The sequence below is a fragment of the Scardinius erythrophthalmus genome (assembly GCF_964197995.2).
Source record: "Scardinius erythrophthalmus genome assembly, chromosome: 21".
NCBI classification, from domain to species: domain Eukaryota; kingdom Metazoa; phylum Chordata; class Actinopteri; order Cypriniformes; family Leuciscidae; genus Scardinius; species Scardinius erythrophthalmus.
Window position 1 is genome coordinate 15,759,537 of NC_138241.1, and position 19,147 is coordinate 15,778,683.

Sequence of the window (19,147 nt, forward strand, 5' to 3'; positions counted from 1 at the left end):
CTCCGCAGCCACCACTCCTCCATCAGTGGATAAAGTAGACGGATTTTCCCGGAAGTCTGTCCGGAAGGCCAAGCAGAAACGTTCTCAGAGTTCCTCACAGTTCCGCTCTCAGGGCAAACCAATCGAACTCACACCTCTTCCGCTGCTCAAAGGTGACTCACTCATGATAACTAAATACTCTCATAACCGCTCTGAAATACAGAGTAGAATGAAATTCTGATTCGGACTGCTTCAGTGGTCTATACAGCCTTACATAAGAATAAGCATACAGCCTTTGCTGTAAATTTTATGTTTTTCTGAGGTCAAATATGAACAGTACTCATCAATATCACGAAAAGTGCATTGCTGTACTTTTCCTCTCTTTGGTAGTGTCTGTAAGGGCCGGCCGTCACACACCAAGCCGACGGTCGGTCGTGAGGCCATTGGTGAGCGTCGGTCAGGCAAATTTTTGTGGTGTTTTCCACACGTTGGCTCTAGTCAGGCTTACATCGGTGGAAGTTCGGCCAATTGAGCATGATGAATCGGTATCGGGTCCGACAGTGAGAGAGATCTCTCTAATTTGGCTTTTCCATTGTGCACAAGATTCAAAGTGGAATTGATGTAAGAGAGCAAAGAAGTCAAGACGGCACACTGGACTAAAAAAAAAAGTTGACGGTACCAGCGTTTCTGCAGTACCAGTAGTAGCGGGTATTTTCGATACCCACTGATAGATGCTGCTTTTTAAATGCTTTCGTTCCTGTTTGTTTGAGTGCTCTCTGAGGGGCTGTTTACACTACACCATTTTCAACTAAAAACGTTAAACTTTGAATGCGTTTTGGCCTATCGTTTACACGACAACCGGTTTTTGGGTGCCTGAAAACGCAAACTTTTGAAAACGGGTTTCAAAGGGCAAGTTTTTGAAAACGGTCTCAGTGTAAACAGCAAAAACGCAAATCTTTGAAGACAATGACGTCATGCACATGCGTATTACATGTTCAGTCTATAGTGTTTCACCACCATCTAATAGCCTGGCAGCAGAATACAGCGTTTTTAGTCCGTTTTCGTGGATTCGTGTGAACGGGGATCGTCTGTACACGGAAAACTTCTTAATTTTAAGCATATACAGTTTCTAATTACAACATGTTTTTACAAGCATTAAGCATTGTAGCCAGTCACAATCATATCTAATTAGCACGTGAATGCAATGGCCTATCAGAAGTGCTAGTCAGTAGGGCTAGGTATTGACCCAAATTTCACGATTCGATTTTGAATATGGATATATTTTTGTATATACATCAGATACAGTAGAGGCTACATGGCAAAATTGTGGGTAAAGAAATCTCTCAACTAATGCTGTAAACTGTACATTGAAGGTTAAAATTAGCCTAACTGATTTGTATACAAACACAAATTACACTCAAGGATGTTTTTTTATAATAATAAAGTTATAACACTAACTTTACAATTACATAATCATATTTCTCCAATACTCCAATTAGTTTTTTAAAATATGAACATTTAAATGGTGGCTGTTAAGTTAACTTGACGGATTTATTCAAACGTGCATTAAATATTGAAGAACAATAAAAAATTATAATGAATGTGTAATGTGGTGCATATATTTATCAAAATGCTCCTTTCTAAATTTCATTTTTCTATCTGACTAAAAGTTTATGGTTACCGAAAATGTTTTTTCTGCGGTAAATGTATGTGACATACGTGACATTGTTTACAAACTGTTTTATTGACTGTTTTTACGCAGTTGAAACATTGATTTAGCTAAGTTGTACTGTATTTGAACATACCTTCAGATGTTTATTTTGTGCTGTAACTGGTATTAAAGCGGTGGAGATGATCAGTTGAGGCACTGAGGCGCTACAGCGATCTGTCACACCACATTAAACCGTGCCAAAACAGTATTTCGTTTTTGAATTTCATAATAAAATGGACGTAATGTGAAATCGGAGACTTTGTTTCATAACGTAACAAAGCACAAAGATTATTGGAATTTGTTGTATGGGAGGCGCACTACAATCTTCCCTTCATTCATCAACTGAAAAAAGGATAGACTAATCGATTCTTGGGATTTAAAGTAGGGCTGGGCGATATATCGCATGACATTGTTAGGCGCATCTCGTCAGTAAAGCCGGTTCCTTGATTAGTAGTAAATCGCCATCACCTGCTTTCAGATGGAGCGGCATTTACTACAAAGAGCCGTAGTTCACTGATAAGCTGAGTAGGGCTGTACTCAACCAAAGAAAATCTTGGTCGACTGAAGTCCTGAAATATTCGACTTAAAATCGACTAAAAATGACGTTAGAAAAAAAAAACGTTAAATTAATTAGATGCGCACTGTGCGCAGTACTTGGTAGCCTTGTTGTCCGCCTAAATGAATTATAAATAAACATAAACAACTAGTAGGCTATTTGCAGTATATTAAATCGTTTTTGACCTAATTATTTTGCACTGAAATGAGTCTGACACTCGAGTTTGTCAGCTCTGACAGCGCTGCATCACGTGAACCTGCACAATATCATAGCTTATGATTTCCGAAAATAGTACTATGTTGTCAACTAGACTAGTGATATCATCACAAAAAACTGTTGAGGAATATGCAACATAATTTAGACAATTATTTTTGTCATATGTTATAATAATAAGTTATAACTGTCAGACACTATCATTTCACCGTGCATGTCCTCGCACCGAGCGAGGCTGAACATGAGCTCAGCTTCGCAGCTGAGACACGAATAGACTATTAATATTAACTTAAAGCTTTTACTCTTAATAAACACAAAAGGCACGTCCACTTTAATAAAAAAATAATATTTATTAAACAAACCAGATCAAGAGCAGAAACGAAATAAAGTGCATAACTGATAAATAAAGCATCCTAGGCTCAAAACTAACACAACCAACAGCACAGCGCAATTGCGCATTAGGCTCCAAATAAAAAATAAATAAGTTAGGTTATCACACTAAAACATTGAAATATGCAAATTCTGATATGTTCATAGCCTACTCAAAACAGACAGGGCAAGCTAACGCAGACAAGTGAGCTTAACGTTACCACTTTTAGGTCATGTTTGTCGTCAAGCTGTGGAAAACTGTTGCTTGCAAACTTTGCATTCGACCTTTTTCATGTTATCAATTTTAACAAAATGCTGCCACACTGTCGATTTCTTTGTTGTTGACATGTTAGAAGAGGACTGACTATTAAACGCTCTCACAATTAAATAAATAATATTCAGCATCAAACCTTCTATGCTCGACGCTCTCTCTTGGGTTGGACTAATCCAAAAAAGGTGAAAACAAGGGGGGTGTTTTGAAGACAGACTGTTAAAGTGAAACAAGGGTACTCTGAAAACACCCCCATTAGCAGTTAGTGCTTTCCACCTGATGAAATGAGCGCACCTCAGTGCGGCAAAACTGATGAAATAAACGCGGCAGAAAATCGACCAATCAGAATTTTGGTCGAACCAGAACGTATCGACCAACTAATCGACTAATCGACTAGGACAGTACAGCCCTAATGCTGAGCCATATCGCATTAAAGGGGTGGTTTACTGCCTTTTTTCTTTGCTTGATTGTGTTTATGGGCTGCAATATAACATGTCTTCGTGTTTCGTTTGTTAAAAAACGCCTTATTTTTCATAAATTTCACCTTTATTGTAAGCCGCTTCCTCCTCTGTCATTTGAACGACCGGTTGACTTCCTGATTCTATGAAACCACTCCCTCAGAAAGAGGCAATGAGCTCAGATTGGTTAGTTCGGCCGGTGTGTTGTAATTGGCTAAACTGCGTCCGGAATCTTCACGCCCATTACCTTTACGGGCGACAGTTGCATGTGCTCCGGTCAAATGTAATGGTGTCAATATTGCCTCATCAGTTTGAGCCAGAATCAGACCCAGAGAGCGGTGATGAAGAGAGTCAAGCAGAACCTCCGCAAACACGGCTCTTACTAAACGTTTCTGAATGGTAATTTATTTTATTTTATTATTATTCTCTCAAAGAATTTCCATACGCTGTTACTTGAAAATGCTACTGCTGTTTGTTAGCTTTTGAGATACGCTTTCCCCCTGATTAAACATTTAATATAACTGAATACATGACTGAGTAATACCGTTTTTTAAAGATATTGTTTTATTGATAGAATGAACAACCGTTTAACTATTCACAAAGCTTAGTTTACTCAGTTTGTCGTTTTCTTTAGGTGTACATGTGATAACAGCAGCTGAAGTTTGCTGTTGCGATAATTTTTTGAAGTTTGTACACGTTTGTCTTATACACACAAAATAGCATCGAACTAACTAGCTACTATAAACAAACAGCTTTGGCATTGGTTTGCGTTCTTGATCAAATCAAAAAATTACGTCATCAAGTATACATGGAAAATACGTTTACAAAATTTGTACATATTACAAATTCGGGTCCAAAATGTTTGTACGCGTTTGTCATATACTAAAGCCAGCGCTGGCATTTTTTTACATCCTTGATAAAACTAAAACATTACGTCTTAAATTATACAGGCAAATACATTTAAAATGATTCAATCTTACTTGCAGGTTGTGGCCTCTGGTTTTAAAGCTGTAACTGCTTCATGTTGGAGTAATAGTTTCTTGTTGAATCCGGCATTGAACTCGTGTAGATTCTGGAAGCTGTCTTCCGTAAAATGTGCAGCACAGAGAGCTAAACTACGATTGTAATTGTCAGGAACATAACCAAACTTAAATTTTAACCATTGTTGACGAACTACAGCGTCTGTAGGAAGCCTGAACACAGAAGACCTGACAGCTACAGCTCTCCACTATAACTCCTCCTCTTCGACAGCAGAACATGTTCCGGAGGGAGGGTGGATGTAAATGTATGGGTTAGTTATGTATAAAACCCGGGAAGTATCTCGTTGTAGTCCCATTCGAGACGTTTTTGTAGGCATTAAACTTCCTGATTTTTAAAAGACAATATCTCCGCTTACGTTGAACTTTAAGCGCAGCAACTTTGCAGATACTGTTCATGCACCAACAGCAACATTACACAGTATTTAAAATGAAAAAAGTGAAATAGCAATCAACCACCCCTTTAATATCGCAGGCGATACGTCCGTGATAATCAATGCGATATGGCTCAGCTTGTCAGTGAACTACGGCTCTTTGTAGTGAATGCTGCTCCATCTGAAAGCAGGTGTTGGCGATTTACTAAGGAACCGGCTTTACTGACGAGATGCGCCTAACAATGTCATGCGATATATCGCCCAGCCCTAATTTAAAGGGGTCATATGATGGTTCTAAAAATAACATTATTTTGTATATTTGGTTTAATGCAATGTGTTTACGTGGTTTTAGGTTAAAAAAAGTCATTATTTTACACATACTGTACATTTATTATTGCTTTTATGCCCCACCTTTCTGAAACATGTAGATTTTTACAAAACTCATCATACTGAAAAGCGCGGTGTGCTCTGATTGGCCAGCGATCCAGTACATTGTGATTGGCCCGAATACCTTAAGCGAGTGACGGAAATGTCACGCCCCTTACCATATTTGGAACATCAGCTCCCAAAGCAATAATGACAGGGGATAATGTAAATTCCATAGACAGTATAAGAAGTGGACAGAGCCATCTCATTGGAACTCAATTGAGACAAGTGAAGCCCATTTTTAGCGATTTTTTTTTTTAGGACTTCCGTTCCTGACGCGCAGACTCAAACCGACTCAAACTGAGCTTGACGACGTAGATGTGACGTGAGCAACCCGTCTGTCTTCTAGTGGCTGTGGCATGAGAAATCTGAATCATTCCCTTCCGAAACTTGCAGAGACGGAGAGTGTGAGTAGGAGGTGTTCATGAGCTAGGAGCAGGAGAAACTTTTGCTAATTATTCTGATTAATTATTTTGTAATTTTGCCTCCACGTCCCCCCGAATGCCCGCGAGCTTCTCCTCCTGTCTATACGGTAATCTCTCTACTGTGCGACAGAGAGTCGCATGGTTATGACGCAATCGTCAGCCTACTTTTACAAAAACTGCTTCTACGGGGCCATAACATAAGTTACAAGGTAATGGAGCCTTTTATACATTGTCGTGTTTCTTTAGAAATAAATAATGGACAAATGCGAATGGGAGTCAATGGGATGCTAACTGCAGGTGAAGTTCTGCTACAAGATGGTGGCACGCGGCCGGCTTCAACTTCCGGTCGACTTCCTTCCTGCTTGGTAAATTCGAGCCCGAATCTGATCAGCAAAATGCAGATGACCAAGCTGATCGATCAACTTTGCTAGCGCGACTGGACCAGAACTTAACAGATTTTAAGGTTTTATTTCATTGGGGACATAATTACTGATTATAATCACTTCTTTTTACGCGTTGCGCCGCGTCGCGCTACTGGGAAAAGAACACTATGTAAACATAAAACCATGTCTGCATTTGTGATCGTAGAAACGACAAGCAAGGGCTACTTTATACTGTTCAAAACTCGCGTTTGAACAGTCAAATTCTTAAAATATGAAAACATACATACAGGCTGTGAGTCAGAAGCGCCAGACTGTACTTGCAAAGAAGGAATTGCCACACTTTTTTGAATCAGCCTTTGTGCACAGCTGGCCTTGTACTCTCCCAGGTTCTGGAAACAGTCCCCTGAAAAATGCGCAGCACACAGTTGAATATTAGTTGTACTGTTCTGGAACAATGTTATAAATAAAGCGTAACCACTGTTTTAAATCGTGTCCTCTTTTGGAAGGCCAAACAAAGTAGTTTGTCTTTCGCAACAAAAAACACAGCGTCTTCACGACATGGCGGCGCCGGCGGCAACAATAAAACAGCGAGAATAAAAGTTACGCTTCCTTTCTCTGCGTATACATTTGGGCGGTGTTATGAAACTCTGCCCCCACACACTGACGTAGATTTGTGGGGGCGTGTTTGAACGAAGCGTTTTAGGACGGTGTGGCTGAGCCTTAAATTCTACAAAGAATATCTCTTTAGGTTTGAGACTTTGAGCTTTGTAACTCTGCAGATCTTATACATGCACAAACAGCTACATAACACAATAAAGAAAAAGGAAAACAAGAAATCGCATTATATGACCCCTTTAAGAATCGATATCGGTTCGTAAAAATGAGAATCGAGAAATCGATATATTTTTACCCAGCCCTACAAGTCAGTAAGTTAGTCAGAAGAATGCGCTAACCTTAACCCTAACCCTAACCCCAACACCACTTAAAACGCATTCATTAATTTTTTTAACCAACAAAGTGAAAACCCAATGTAAATAAGAGATTCATTGTACATTGAAGGAGTTTTCGCGAGAGTGCAGAATTTTGTGAGCTTGCGCTTTAGAGATTGACAGCCTTAGTGGTTATAAAAGGAAGGGCTTCTCTTGCTTTCTCTTTATTACCAAAATACCTATTCACAATCTGAATACAAATTTAGTTTAAATTTCGGGAATGTCAACCGTATTTAAATGTGCGATTGAATCGGAAACTCGTTCATGTTGGTTGGTTCTAAGATGGCGGCATTTAGATGTGTAATTTTTACGATATTTTATAGTCAAGTCATCTTCATCTTATTGCGCTTTTAACAATGTAGATTGTTCCAAAGTGGCTTTACAGTGATAATAGGAAATTAAAGTAACAGAGATTGTTTTGGCTTTATAGCAGATCTAGAATAAAGTTATTGTCCAGCTAAAGTTAGTTTTATTGATTCACTTCCGTCGCAACAATCATTAGTTATTAACTTGGGGGCCTTAGGAGGCCTTCACAGGGGAGAGACTAGTTGACACTTCAGGACTGTTGTCGTAGCGTCCAGGCACAGGTCCTTCATCAGGTCTGGATACGGCGGACAGCGGTAAACCTCGGGATAAACAGAGAGACTAATATTAGCGTAGACACCATTCTTCTTATGATGTAACAAGTACATCAGGATTTATGGGAAGTGTTCCCGGTTCCATCTGACCTAATCTATGCAGCCTAACATTGAATTATAGAAGTCTATAAAGTGTTATGTGTGTGCTAGGTCAAAGACATGTGTTTTTTTTAGTCTAGCTTTGAACTGACAAGAGTGTGTCTGCTTATAGCCTACTCTTTTTATACTATTTTTTTTGTGTGTGTGTGTGAAGGAACTCGATGAGTATTTTAGTTTTTTAATACATGGAAGTAATCAAAGACTTTTGTATATGAGACTTTTATTACTCATTCGTGATCAGTTCCATATGTGATGAGGAGTGGAGAAAACGTAATCGGAGCAGTGAAGGGGCCGTTATACTCATGTCTCTTTTTGTCCTGAGACATTCATCAATACCTTGTATAGCTACACTGTGTTATAATCAGAGGATTTGCCAGCATGCAGAATTGAATGAATGAGGCATTTAAATAGTGCTTTCATATGTAGCCTACTTCTGTACACCCAAAGCGCTTTACAATCATATCAGGGAATCTCTCCTCTACCACCACCCGTGTTCAGCATTCACTTTGATGATGCGATTGCAGCCACAGTACAACGGCGCCAGTGCGCTCACCACACACCAGCTATAGGTGGAGAGGAGAGAGAGTGATCGAGCCAATTCAGTGGATGGGGATGATTAGGAGACCATGATTGATAAGGGCTAATGGAGGGGATTTGACCAGGATACCGGGGTTAAACCACTACTCTTGACGAGAAGTGCCATGGGAATTTTAATGACCACAGAGAGTCAGGACCTCGTTTTAACTTCTCATCCAAAGGATGGTGCATGTTACAGTATAGTGTCCACATCACTATACTGGGGCGTTAGGGCCCACACAGACCACATGGTGAGCACCCCCTGCTGGCCTCCCTAACACCTCTTCCAGCAGCAACCTAGTTTTCCCAGGAGGTTTCCCATCAGGTGCTGACTGGGCTCTACCCTGCTTTACTTCAGTGAGAAACCAGTCTTGGGCAACAGGGTGATATGGCTGTGGCAATTCAGCACTGAACGAAAACCTCTGTGTTTTGAGCGGTGCATGGATTCTAACTTAAATGCATCTGATTGGCCATTGCGGTCAAGAAATCACCACATATGTCTGTGATTGGCTAGGCTACATTGCTTAACGCTGCAAAAAGATGTTATAAATAGAAACATACAACCTTACTGATAGAGCAAGCAATAATCTCGGACAGCTTGTCTAAGATTATTTCGGAGAGTAAAGTAACCTGTTGAAAAGCACCACTCACTCGTGGCGCCGCGGCTGTTTCAGCACTTCAGCAGACACACGGCTGCGCTCATGATAAGAAGCTCGAGCGCCAGGTGTGTTCTCTGCGAGACGCTCTAAACATAAATATCTATGCAGGGCTCGCAAAATCGCCTGCCCGACGTCCCGGGGCTATTGTGTTTTCCAGTCGGGCTACCAAAATTCATAACCGGCCTGCCCGACGGGCTATCTAAAATAGTGTTCGCGTCAGTCTTGTTATAATCAGATTCAGCGCGTTCTTCATCTTCAATCCGCAGCGGCTCAGAGCAGAGCGCACGTCAGAAAGGTGTGTGTGTGTGTGTGTGTGTGTTATCTGAGTCTCATTGGTCTGTCAATGTCAGAATATTTTAGATGACCAATCAAATCGAAGTAGGCGGGCTTTATGTTCACAAGAAGCTGCAGAGCGCGAATTTGAGCAGAGCAACTAACTGACGCTTCAGTTTACGGTCAAGTGCGAGATAAGATGCAAGTAGCTAAACTAAACATTTCATATTTGACAGCTTTTTTAGGTCATAAATATGAAACGATAGACAAAAATAATCAGACAAACGAATATACTTTTGTCGAATTTCGCCATTTTGAACTGAAAATAGGCCTATGTAACGTGACTAATAATTAGTTTACTGTCATTGTGAGGGGACATTAGAGCATTAACAAAGCCGTTTTCATGTTAGGCACAAGATTAATAATGAATGTGTGTGTACATGTTGAGAATTAATATACAATTTGTATCCTTCAGTAAATTAAAAAAGTTCAGCTTTAGGAGGGGAAGAGACAGGGCAAGATGAGGAGACTGAGAGAAAAAGAAAGAGTGATGGATAAGAGGAGAGAGCAGGTATTGACACATAATCTACTGCCCACTGACATTGTTTTAAAGCTATTTCTTATCCTTTTTTTGGCATTCAAACGTCTTGAAATGGACATATCAGAGAAATAAAAAATGTTAACCCCCTAATAACCTTAAATGTAGGACCTAGGCCTATATGATTATAAAGCCCTGTGTTAGGAATAAGATCAATAATGAATGTGTACATACTGTGAATAAATTTAATAAACTTAGTTAGGCTACCTAGCTTTCCTAGTAGCTTTCAGTAAATTAATGCGTCTCAGAAAATGATTTATAAATCAACCTATCAGTTGACCCTATGTTTACTTCACTGACAGACAAAAATGAAAAGCCTATATCAGTCAAAGCTCAGCTTTAGGAGGGGAAGAGACAGAGCAAGAGAAAAACAAAGAGAATAGGAGTGTGATGCTGATGAGGAGAGAAAAATAATCAGCTGCCCACTTACATGGTTTTAAAGCTATTGTTATCCAATTTTTTTGGCCCTCAAAACATCTTAAAATGCACATATGTAGATCAGAGAAATCAAAATTTTCTCAGGGGTGCCCCCGAACCCCCCTAACTAGTCTACCTCACATTCGGGACCTCAGTGATGATAAAACCCTGCCATCTGCAGGTTAATGAAACTTAATAGTGAGCATTAGACCCTAAACTAAAGTGTTACTTTTTTTTTATTATCATACCCTCATTGGGGGCTGAGCCACAGAGACAGACTGATTCATTTTACATACTGGTCAGTGGTCACACACCTTTCAGTTCAGTTAGAACCAGATGCATATTTATTGATATTTTGTGTTTTGACTACATTAATAAAATTGTCTTTTTATCTGGGCTAGTAAAATTCATTTCGGGCTACCAAAATCTGGAGAGTGGCTGCCCGAAGGGCTACCAGCGATTTTGAAATTTTGCGAGCCCTGCTATGGTTCTAATTACATACTGCCTCTATTACTGATGGACGCACATAATCTTCAGGAACATTAACATTTTTCTGTTCTCGCTACACTTCGTTCTGCCAGTAAATGCCTCGCTCTTAATAGCTCTGCTGCCGCCATGTTTCCAAAACCTGGCCCCGCCTTGATGCAAGGATTGACAGGACGAGATTAAATAAGGATGCCAAATTTTTGGTTAAGATCAGTGATATTGTAATAGAATCAAAGAATGTTGTAAATTATTTGGGATGTCTTTTTGATAATAAATTAACAGGTGAATTTATGGCTAGAAAAGTTTTTATGAAAATATGTAGTAGAATAGAAATTTTAGCGAGACAAGCTGATTTATTGGATGTTCACACCTTAAAGATGTTGACAGTTGCTTTGATACAGCCGCATTTTGATTATGCAGCTTTTTTTTTGCTATAGTAGCTGTTCCATGATTATAAAAGATAAATTGCAGAAGGCTCAAAGTAAATGAGTTGTAATATTATTAAAAGTTCATATTTGTGTAGTGAATGTTTTAAAGGGTTAGGCACGTTGTCTAGTCATGGCCTTAAGATTTTCTGCTCACCAAGATTGCATTTATTTGATGAAAGTAGAGTAAAACAGTAATATTGTGAAATATCATTTTAATTAAAAAAATTATGTTTTTCTATTTTAATATATTTTAAAATGTACTTTATTCCTGTGATGGCAAAGCCGAATTTTCAGCATCATTACTCCAGTCTTCAGTGTCACATGATCCTTCAGAAATCTTTCTAATATGCTGATTTGGTGCTCAAGACACATTTCTTATAAATTTTGAAAACAGTTGTGCTGCTTAATATTTTGGTGGAAATCATGATGATAAAATTTCCATGAAGAATTTATAGAACGACAGCATTATTTGAAATATTACCAATTGAATGTTTCCTTGCTGAATGAAAGTTAATTAAGTTATAAATAAAGTTATAATAAAGTAAAAAATGACTGTCCTTTAACTTTTAAATGGTATTGTGTTTGGCAAATTAGTATAGTACATGCTGCACACTGCAGAAATAGTAAGTGCAGTGTGATTTATTTGAACTGACTTTGTTAAACTTTTCAGGAAGATTGTAAAATGTCAGATAGTAGAGTTGTAGCCTACATCTCGACTTGTCTGTGCTTGTTTAGGGTGACTACTCGTACTGTTTACAAGTGCAGATCTGACATTCTTTCCAAAATCCACTATTGAATAATATGCAAATACTGTTGATTTCACTGTAATATTGATATGTTTCTTTTGAATCACCCTCCGTTGCTGGAGGAAACGAGACCTGCATGGTAAAACAAAGAAATGCAGAATCATATCAAATGTTTTGTCCCCCAAAGCTTGCCTGAGAATTGTGGTGCTGTTGCTGGCCGTCTCAGAATTATACAAAGAGAGATATGCGTGCAGAAATCTGTCTGTTTCACAGAGAGCACAAGTGATCAGATCAGAGCTGGAGCTTACAGGTTTATTCAGTTGGCCAGGCTTGTTTTTGTGGAGTGTGTGTAATGGAGTGAAACGTGGGTGTGTGTGCAGTCATGTGCCTTACATTTGTCCATTGCTCTGACTTGCTTTTTCCTCTTCTTTCTTTAGAGTTAAACAAGCATCTAAACTACGACTGTTAAAGAAAAGTTTTTCATTTTGTTTATATGTCAGTGTGGTGTTTTTAATATGCTTTAAGGCAAACCATGTGCAAAACCATGTGCTAGTGCTGAATATTTTCTCCTTAACTGCAGTGAACCAAAAAGAGTCTCAAAAACTTGGTTTGAAACGGTATCTGTTTCCTACCGTCACAATATGTAACCAATCCCGTCAACGTGAGTGTTATAACCCGGCTTCCCTCCACTGACGTTCTGTGATGTTCAAAGCGTTTGTAAGGATGTTGCCTGTTAGAAGGCTGCTGTCTGACTCTGAGATGCGAACGGGAACATGGTTTGTGTAACATTAGCAACACATTATTAGCTGTTTGATAACGTAGTCAAGCTAAAGGCTAATCACATCAATTATCACTGTGTCCGACGTTGTAGAGAGCGATACACAAAACACATTACCATTCTGATACAGTGACTTTTAGACGAGCCTGTCTAATTCGCTCTTCTTCTTCTGAATCAGTTTCTGGTTCAAACATATCATTTTTATCAGCAAATTATTGACCGCAGAGGGACTTTAATAGAAAACAAGTAATAGAAATAGAAGTAATCATAAAAAGCACTGCTTTGAGTCAGTTTTCTACGTACAATATGATGTGTTTATCATGACTTGACAACAGTAGTTACATTTAATTATCAAATTAAAAATTGTGATTGTGCAGCCCTGTCAGAACTGAAATGTAGCTCGTTTTCACTGCGGCAAACGTGGTTTGTTTAAAGAGACTGACTTATTTGACCAAATAACCTTTGAGTCCATATCAGTGGGTCCAGTGGTCAAACAGGTTGATTTAGTATTTGTAGAGTGCGTCTGAGTGGCTGTTGCCGAGGTAACCGCCCTCCCACAGAGGCTTTCTCTGTTTACCTCTCGTCATAAATGAATGCAAAATACAATCGTTCTCTCGCCAGAACAGACAACAACACTGTTGTCAGACCTCACCTGTTTCATGTCAGACTGTCACTACATTGCCTATAGAAAACACTTGTGATGCAGTATTAAAGTTATTGGCTTCAGATAAATCTATTCATTTATGGTAGAAGGAGTGGCCTTTGCCCCCTGCAGAATGCTCAGTAAGGATTATGGGAAGGGATCAAAGCATCTCACTCACTCCAGGGGTCGCTCCTTCAAAGGTCACAGAGATGGTGTGTGTCGTGAGTTATGTGATGGGCTAATGCAGTAATGCTTTAGTAAAGATGAGGTTCGTGGTAGCCTAGCAACAGTCATGTGCATGAGGACAACAATAATCAATCATGAAATATAATAATCTGGCTTGTCCAATAAGTATAGAGTTTGAGATTGCAAGGGAGACAAAATATGTATCTTTACATAATGTTTTTTTGCTGTACATTGGCAGTTGATGTGTATTTGTTAAATAATGTGTTATTAATAATGTTTAATGCATATTGAAAAAAGTTCAAATTATTTAAATTTTTCAAAGCTGACTAGACAGGGTACAGAGCTGTTACAGAGATCCAAGTCCATATAGAAAGTAGTAGGGCTGCGTCCTAATAGTTGACTGAACCTTAGTCGACGAGAAGATGCTTGGTCGACTAAATTTTAATTAGTCGGTTAGTCGCTGAAAAAAACTTCACATGAATTGGCGAAGTCACACAGTGACAGATACTGAACATATCTGGTCCACGCGGCAAGATGTCGAGCAGAAAATCCAAAGAATGACCACAAAAAGATGTGTGACCTCAAACATGACTTATTATACACGTTAGTAGAAGTCTAACGTTAGCTAATAACCACTTAACATGGTCGCTAGGTCTAATGTAGATAAACGTGCACCAATATTAGGCGCATTTCTAAGTGTTTTTGTGGATTGTGGAAGTTAAATCAGTACCACGCTTACCGCACAACATGTTTAACTTGATTTCCACGTCTGTGCCATCACCACACATTTTCTCAAAGGCTGGCATCATTGTGAGCAAGACATGGAGCTCACTTCTCCTCGGCAATGTGGACAAACTCGTGTTCCTTTCTCATAATATGCAAAGATTAAAATCAGAGTAAAAAAATAGAGAGGGTTAGTCAGGTAGACTGTGTGTATATATATTTTGTTTGTGTTCTGACTTGTGTTCTTTCATTCAGTGTTAAAGGCTGTACTTGTCCGTCGGGGCCACTCACTCACAATCCGTAAGTAGAGAGGGAACATGCATCATTAAGTGTTGAAGGATGCAAATCTAGGGCTGTTCATTTGCAGAATATCAAGTTGATCTCTAAAACATTTCAGTATTAAATCTCTCCAACCTCAAGTGTTACTGTGTGACTCAAAAAAGGTGAACATTCAGACCTGTTCATAGGCAGCATTCACTGGTCTTTTTGGGCTAATTTTATGCCAGCCATGCAGACTATTAAACGTTTGGTGTTCTGTGATGTATTCTACATTGGGCTGCTGATTCGTCATCAAGATAATGTTATCTAGCTGGCTGACGTAAATGAGGGTTTGTCAAATTTGCAAAAATTAGTCTTGAAAGTCTGAGGAAGAATGCGTTGACTACATTCTGATGTTTTCCATATAATTTTCCACTTTTTTTGTAAATAGAACTTGTAACAAGTATAAAAATGCATTGCTAAAAATTGAGCCATGCTGATGTGTCAGTGATAAAAAGGAATAAGTCACCCAAAAATGTATATTCTGTCATCATTTACTCACCCTCGTGTCATTTTAAACCTGTACTTATTTATTTATTTCTTCTGCGGGACACAAAATATATATTTTTTTTTAAAGAATGCAGGTGGTAACCAAACCAAAATGACATGAGGGTGAGTAAATGATGACAACTTTTACGTTTTTGTGTAAACTGTTCCTTTTAGAAATGAACAATGAAAATAACCATGAAGGGGGAAAGAACAAAAGCAAGTCAGACAGCAGCAGATCATGTAAAATGGCATGTCGTTGGATGTGTACTCACTCATTTTGGATAAAGCTATCAAACAGTAGATGGCACTGTCATCACTTTGCTTTCCTAAAGAGATTTGCAGCTTTTAAAGGCATTGAGTGATGTGGTGTGTCGCATTTAGTGTTTAGTCCACTCACTTCCTCTTATCTGTCAACACTGGACCTTTAGAAAAGAATTGAGGACTTTACCTATTAGTTTCAACACTTGTTGATTCTTTCTTGAGTCTATGTTGACTAGTCACAGATCATGATCACAGGTCAGTAAGATTTTAAAGTCTATGCTCTCCAAGTCTTATGATCACCAAGGCTGCATTTAAATGATAAAAAATGCAGTAAAAACAGTAATAGTTTAAATAATAGTTTAGCCCATTTAAAAATGATTACAATTCAAAATAACTTTTCTATTGTAATATATTTTGAAACTTAATTTATTCTTGTGATGGCAAAGCTGAATTTTCAGCATCATTACTCCAGTCTTCAGTGACACATGATCCTTCAGATATCATTCTAATATGCTGATTTGGTGATCAAGAAACATTTCTTTTTATTATCAATGTTGAAAACAATGGAACCTGTGAAACTTTTTTTGAGGATTCTTTGATGAATATAGTTCAAAGGAACAGCTTTTATTTTAAATGGAATATATTGGGACGCCCTCCGGCGTCGAGTATGAATGAAACAAATTACATGTGAGAGTTTAGCACTCCATAATGCTAACATTGCCCTATATTGGGTAAAAATAGAAAAAAAATACTTCTCTCTAAAGATGTTTGGAATAAACGTACAATATATATATATATATATATATATTTACACGGCAGCTGCACGCTGTGTGTGACTGATTGTGTTTTATTACGTGCAACCAGCATTAATGTGCAATACTGACACCTACTGTACGTTGGGATGTCAACAAGATACTAGCGATGGAGAATTTATGTGCCATTTTATCATACTGTACGTGTACAATTCATTTGAAATATTACGGTTATCGCCGATACCGGTATATTGTGACACACCTAATTAAAACAATAACTTTATTTCATTTTTAAAATATCAGTTATCGTCAATACTGGTATATTGTGACACTACTAGTCTACTCTTTACTATTACTTTTGATCAATTTCATGCATCCTTGCTTAATAAAAGAATTAATTTAAAAAAAATGATTTACTGACCCCAAACTTTTGGGTGGTTCTGTACAAACATAAACTATAAGTGAGTGGGATGTGACAACACAAGCAGCATCAATAGAGATATGCAAGGTTTTGTTTCTCAGGTGCGTGGGACACTTTCTCCAGCTGGCCGTCAAACTGCTGATGCTGCGCGACATGTCATTTTACATGAGGTAAACAGTGCTTCGCCAACAAGTTGACTACTTTTCTCCATGACTAGTTAAGTAAAAATGAGACATAAGATATACTTCATAGGAAGTAGATGTTTTTTAATTATAAACTCTCATTTGCAGTTATAGAGTCTCAGTCTGTGTGGTCTGTTTCTTGTGTTATTGAGCCACGCGTTCTGGCTGCCATAGATACATTTCCAGCCCAATGAGTTGTCCAACAGCGAGGCCTGTAAAGTGTAACACACGCAGACAAGTCATCATGGTCTGCGCTGTGCCTCTGACCTTGTGGGCTTGAGTTTAAAACGAGGAAGGCAGAAAATAGAACGTTAGACACAGTCCGTGTTTCCGTGGGCTCAGCTCCGACACCTGATCTCATGGGTTCCTCTGTGGAGCTCTACCTCTGTGCACTGTACACATAACACACACACACACACACACACGAGGCTTGCAAACAGTCACCTGTGATTTTACTTTTTTAAATCCTTTCCTTGGAGCGAACGACGTCTGAGTGAGTGATGGAGAAGCGAGGGTGGTCATGGTGTATTTTTGTCATTCTGTTGATGTCTGTCGTTAAGCATGTTGTTTGGTGTTTTGGGGGCTGAATGTAACTCTATGTGATTAGAACCAGCTATCCAGGAGTGTCACTTCAGCTTGCTCAATCTGTTGTAGTTGTGTTGCTATAGCGTTGCCCTGTCTGACTGCACTCAAAAATGGAAATACTGCCCATTTCATAAACGAATCACTCTGGTGTATAGTCCTTCTAATTGGAAAAATAATTTGGGATTTAGTTTACTCAATTATTTACCCGATAAGACCATACTTCTTTCGATATCCTTGTGCTTTGTGTGTTTGTGCATTTATTATAATCATAAATGGCGCCAACCAATATTGGTTATTGGTCAATAATAGCAATTATATTTATTAATTGTTTTTTTACTTAAATCTGTTCATTTCTTATATGGCTGTTATTGCATATTTAATTGTTTTCATTGTTCATTTTCTCTATTTGTCAATTTAGTTTTTACCTTATTACATTTGCCTTCAGCTAATGCTCATTTAAAGTTCTTTTTAAAAACACTAATAATATAATAACACTGTTTAATAGTAATACTTGGTAAACCTCAAAATGAATATCCATTTTTCATATTGTACTACTATAATGTTGTAATGCCTAAATTCAGTTGTAACATTTTATGACAATTTAATTTATTCATTTAGATTTAGCTTTTTGTAGTGGCCAAAATGTTAAAATCTATGCATCATTACAAATAAGTTCAATAAAATTGTAACTGCAGACTTGCTGTTTCATGCCCAAGTGAAAAAGACCCTTTAAATTCAGGGAACTGTGTGTGCGTGTGCACGTTTGCATTAAATACATACAGTACATTTCCTTCTCAGTCTCTGGCTCTGTAAAAGTCACCTGTCGGAACAACTCACGCACGCACTCTCTTGCACATGCATTACTTCTGTGCAAGTAACTAGACACACAACTTTGTAACCAGCACACTCACTCTCTCTCTCTGTGCATTTTGAAACAAACAAACAGTCTCTCTAATGTAATCCAAGACCACCATTCCATCGAAGTGGGGGTTTTCCCCACCCAGGTTTTTAAAGTGTGTGTGTGTGTTGTACAGCAGCACGAGGCGTCACCTTATATGAATGTGTCCCTGCATCTTGGAGATCTGTTTCTCTTTAATGTCTCAGAAGACCTCACTGCACACTTTCTGTTTAGTTTATTACACTTCAGACCATTTACTAAAGCGTATCTTTAATATCTCAAAACCTTTTGCTTTGTGGACTGGCCGACTGTTAAACGAACAGGCAATCAATCTGGACACACATGGAAAATAACTGCAAGTGATTGAATCACCTGAGCCAAAATGACTGTCATTGTGAGTGTGTCTAAATTAAGCAATGGTGCAGATGTCTTTCCTCTAGATGTGAGACATTTACAGAAAACGGCTCATCTGAGTATTCTCTGCTTTTCTTCACTTCTGCACTTCTGGTTTGTTCAGGTTTAAATGCAACATTCTGTGGACCCGGTGTTGTTTTTCATAGAGCAAGTTGATCTGTCAAATCTGTGTTGGTTCTGTATTTTCATTTAAAGTTGTGCAGTTTTTGCACATCATTTGTAGAAGCCATTTGCTTTTTGTATGGTAAAGATCTCATGATGTCAAAATTGGAGTTTTGTGGCTATTATTCCATGACTAGATTGAGAATTGAGACTGCATCCTACATGCTGCACAATTATACCTGTATACAATGTGAAACAGAAGGCATTATGCAAAAATAGATATT

The 19,147-nt window shown here is 38.4% G+C and overlaps 1 protein-coding gene across 2 annotated transcripts in view; it reads left to right on the forward strand.

Moving 5' to 3' along the window:
• The first annotated feature begins 6 nt into the window (after nt 1-6).
• ppp2r5eb (protein phosphatase 2, regulatory subunit B', epsilon isoform b) overlaps nt 7-19,147 on the forward strand; it is a 33,056-nt gene continuing 13,915 nt past the window's right edge. The window contains exon 1 of one of the 2 annotated variants that reach the window (XM_081351446.1): nt 7-152. Coding sequence is in view for 1 of the 2 variants with exons in the window: in XM_081351445.1 (XP_081207571.1) it covers nt 15,755-15,764 (10 nt within the window). In the remaining variant the exon portion in view is untranslated. Of the gene's footprint in view, nt 153-15,604; nt 15,765-19,147 lie in introns of those variants that run through there. The other variant, XM_081351445.1, reaches the window with a different exon arrangement.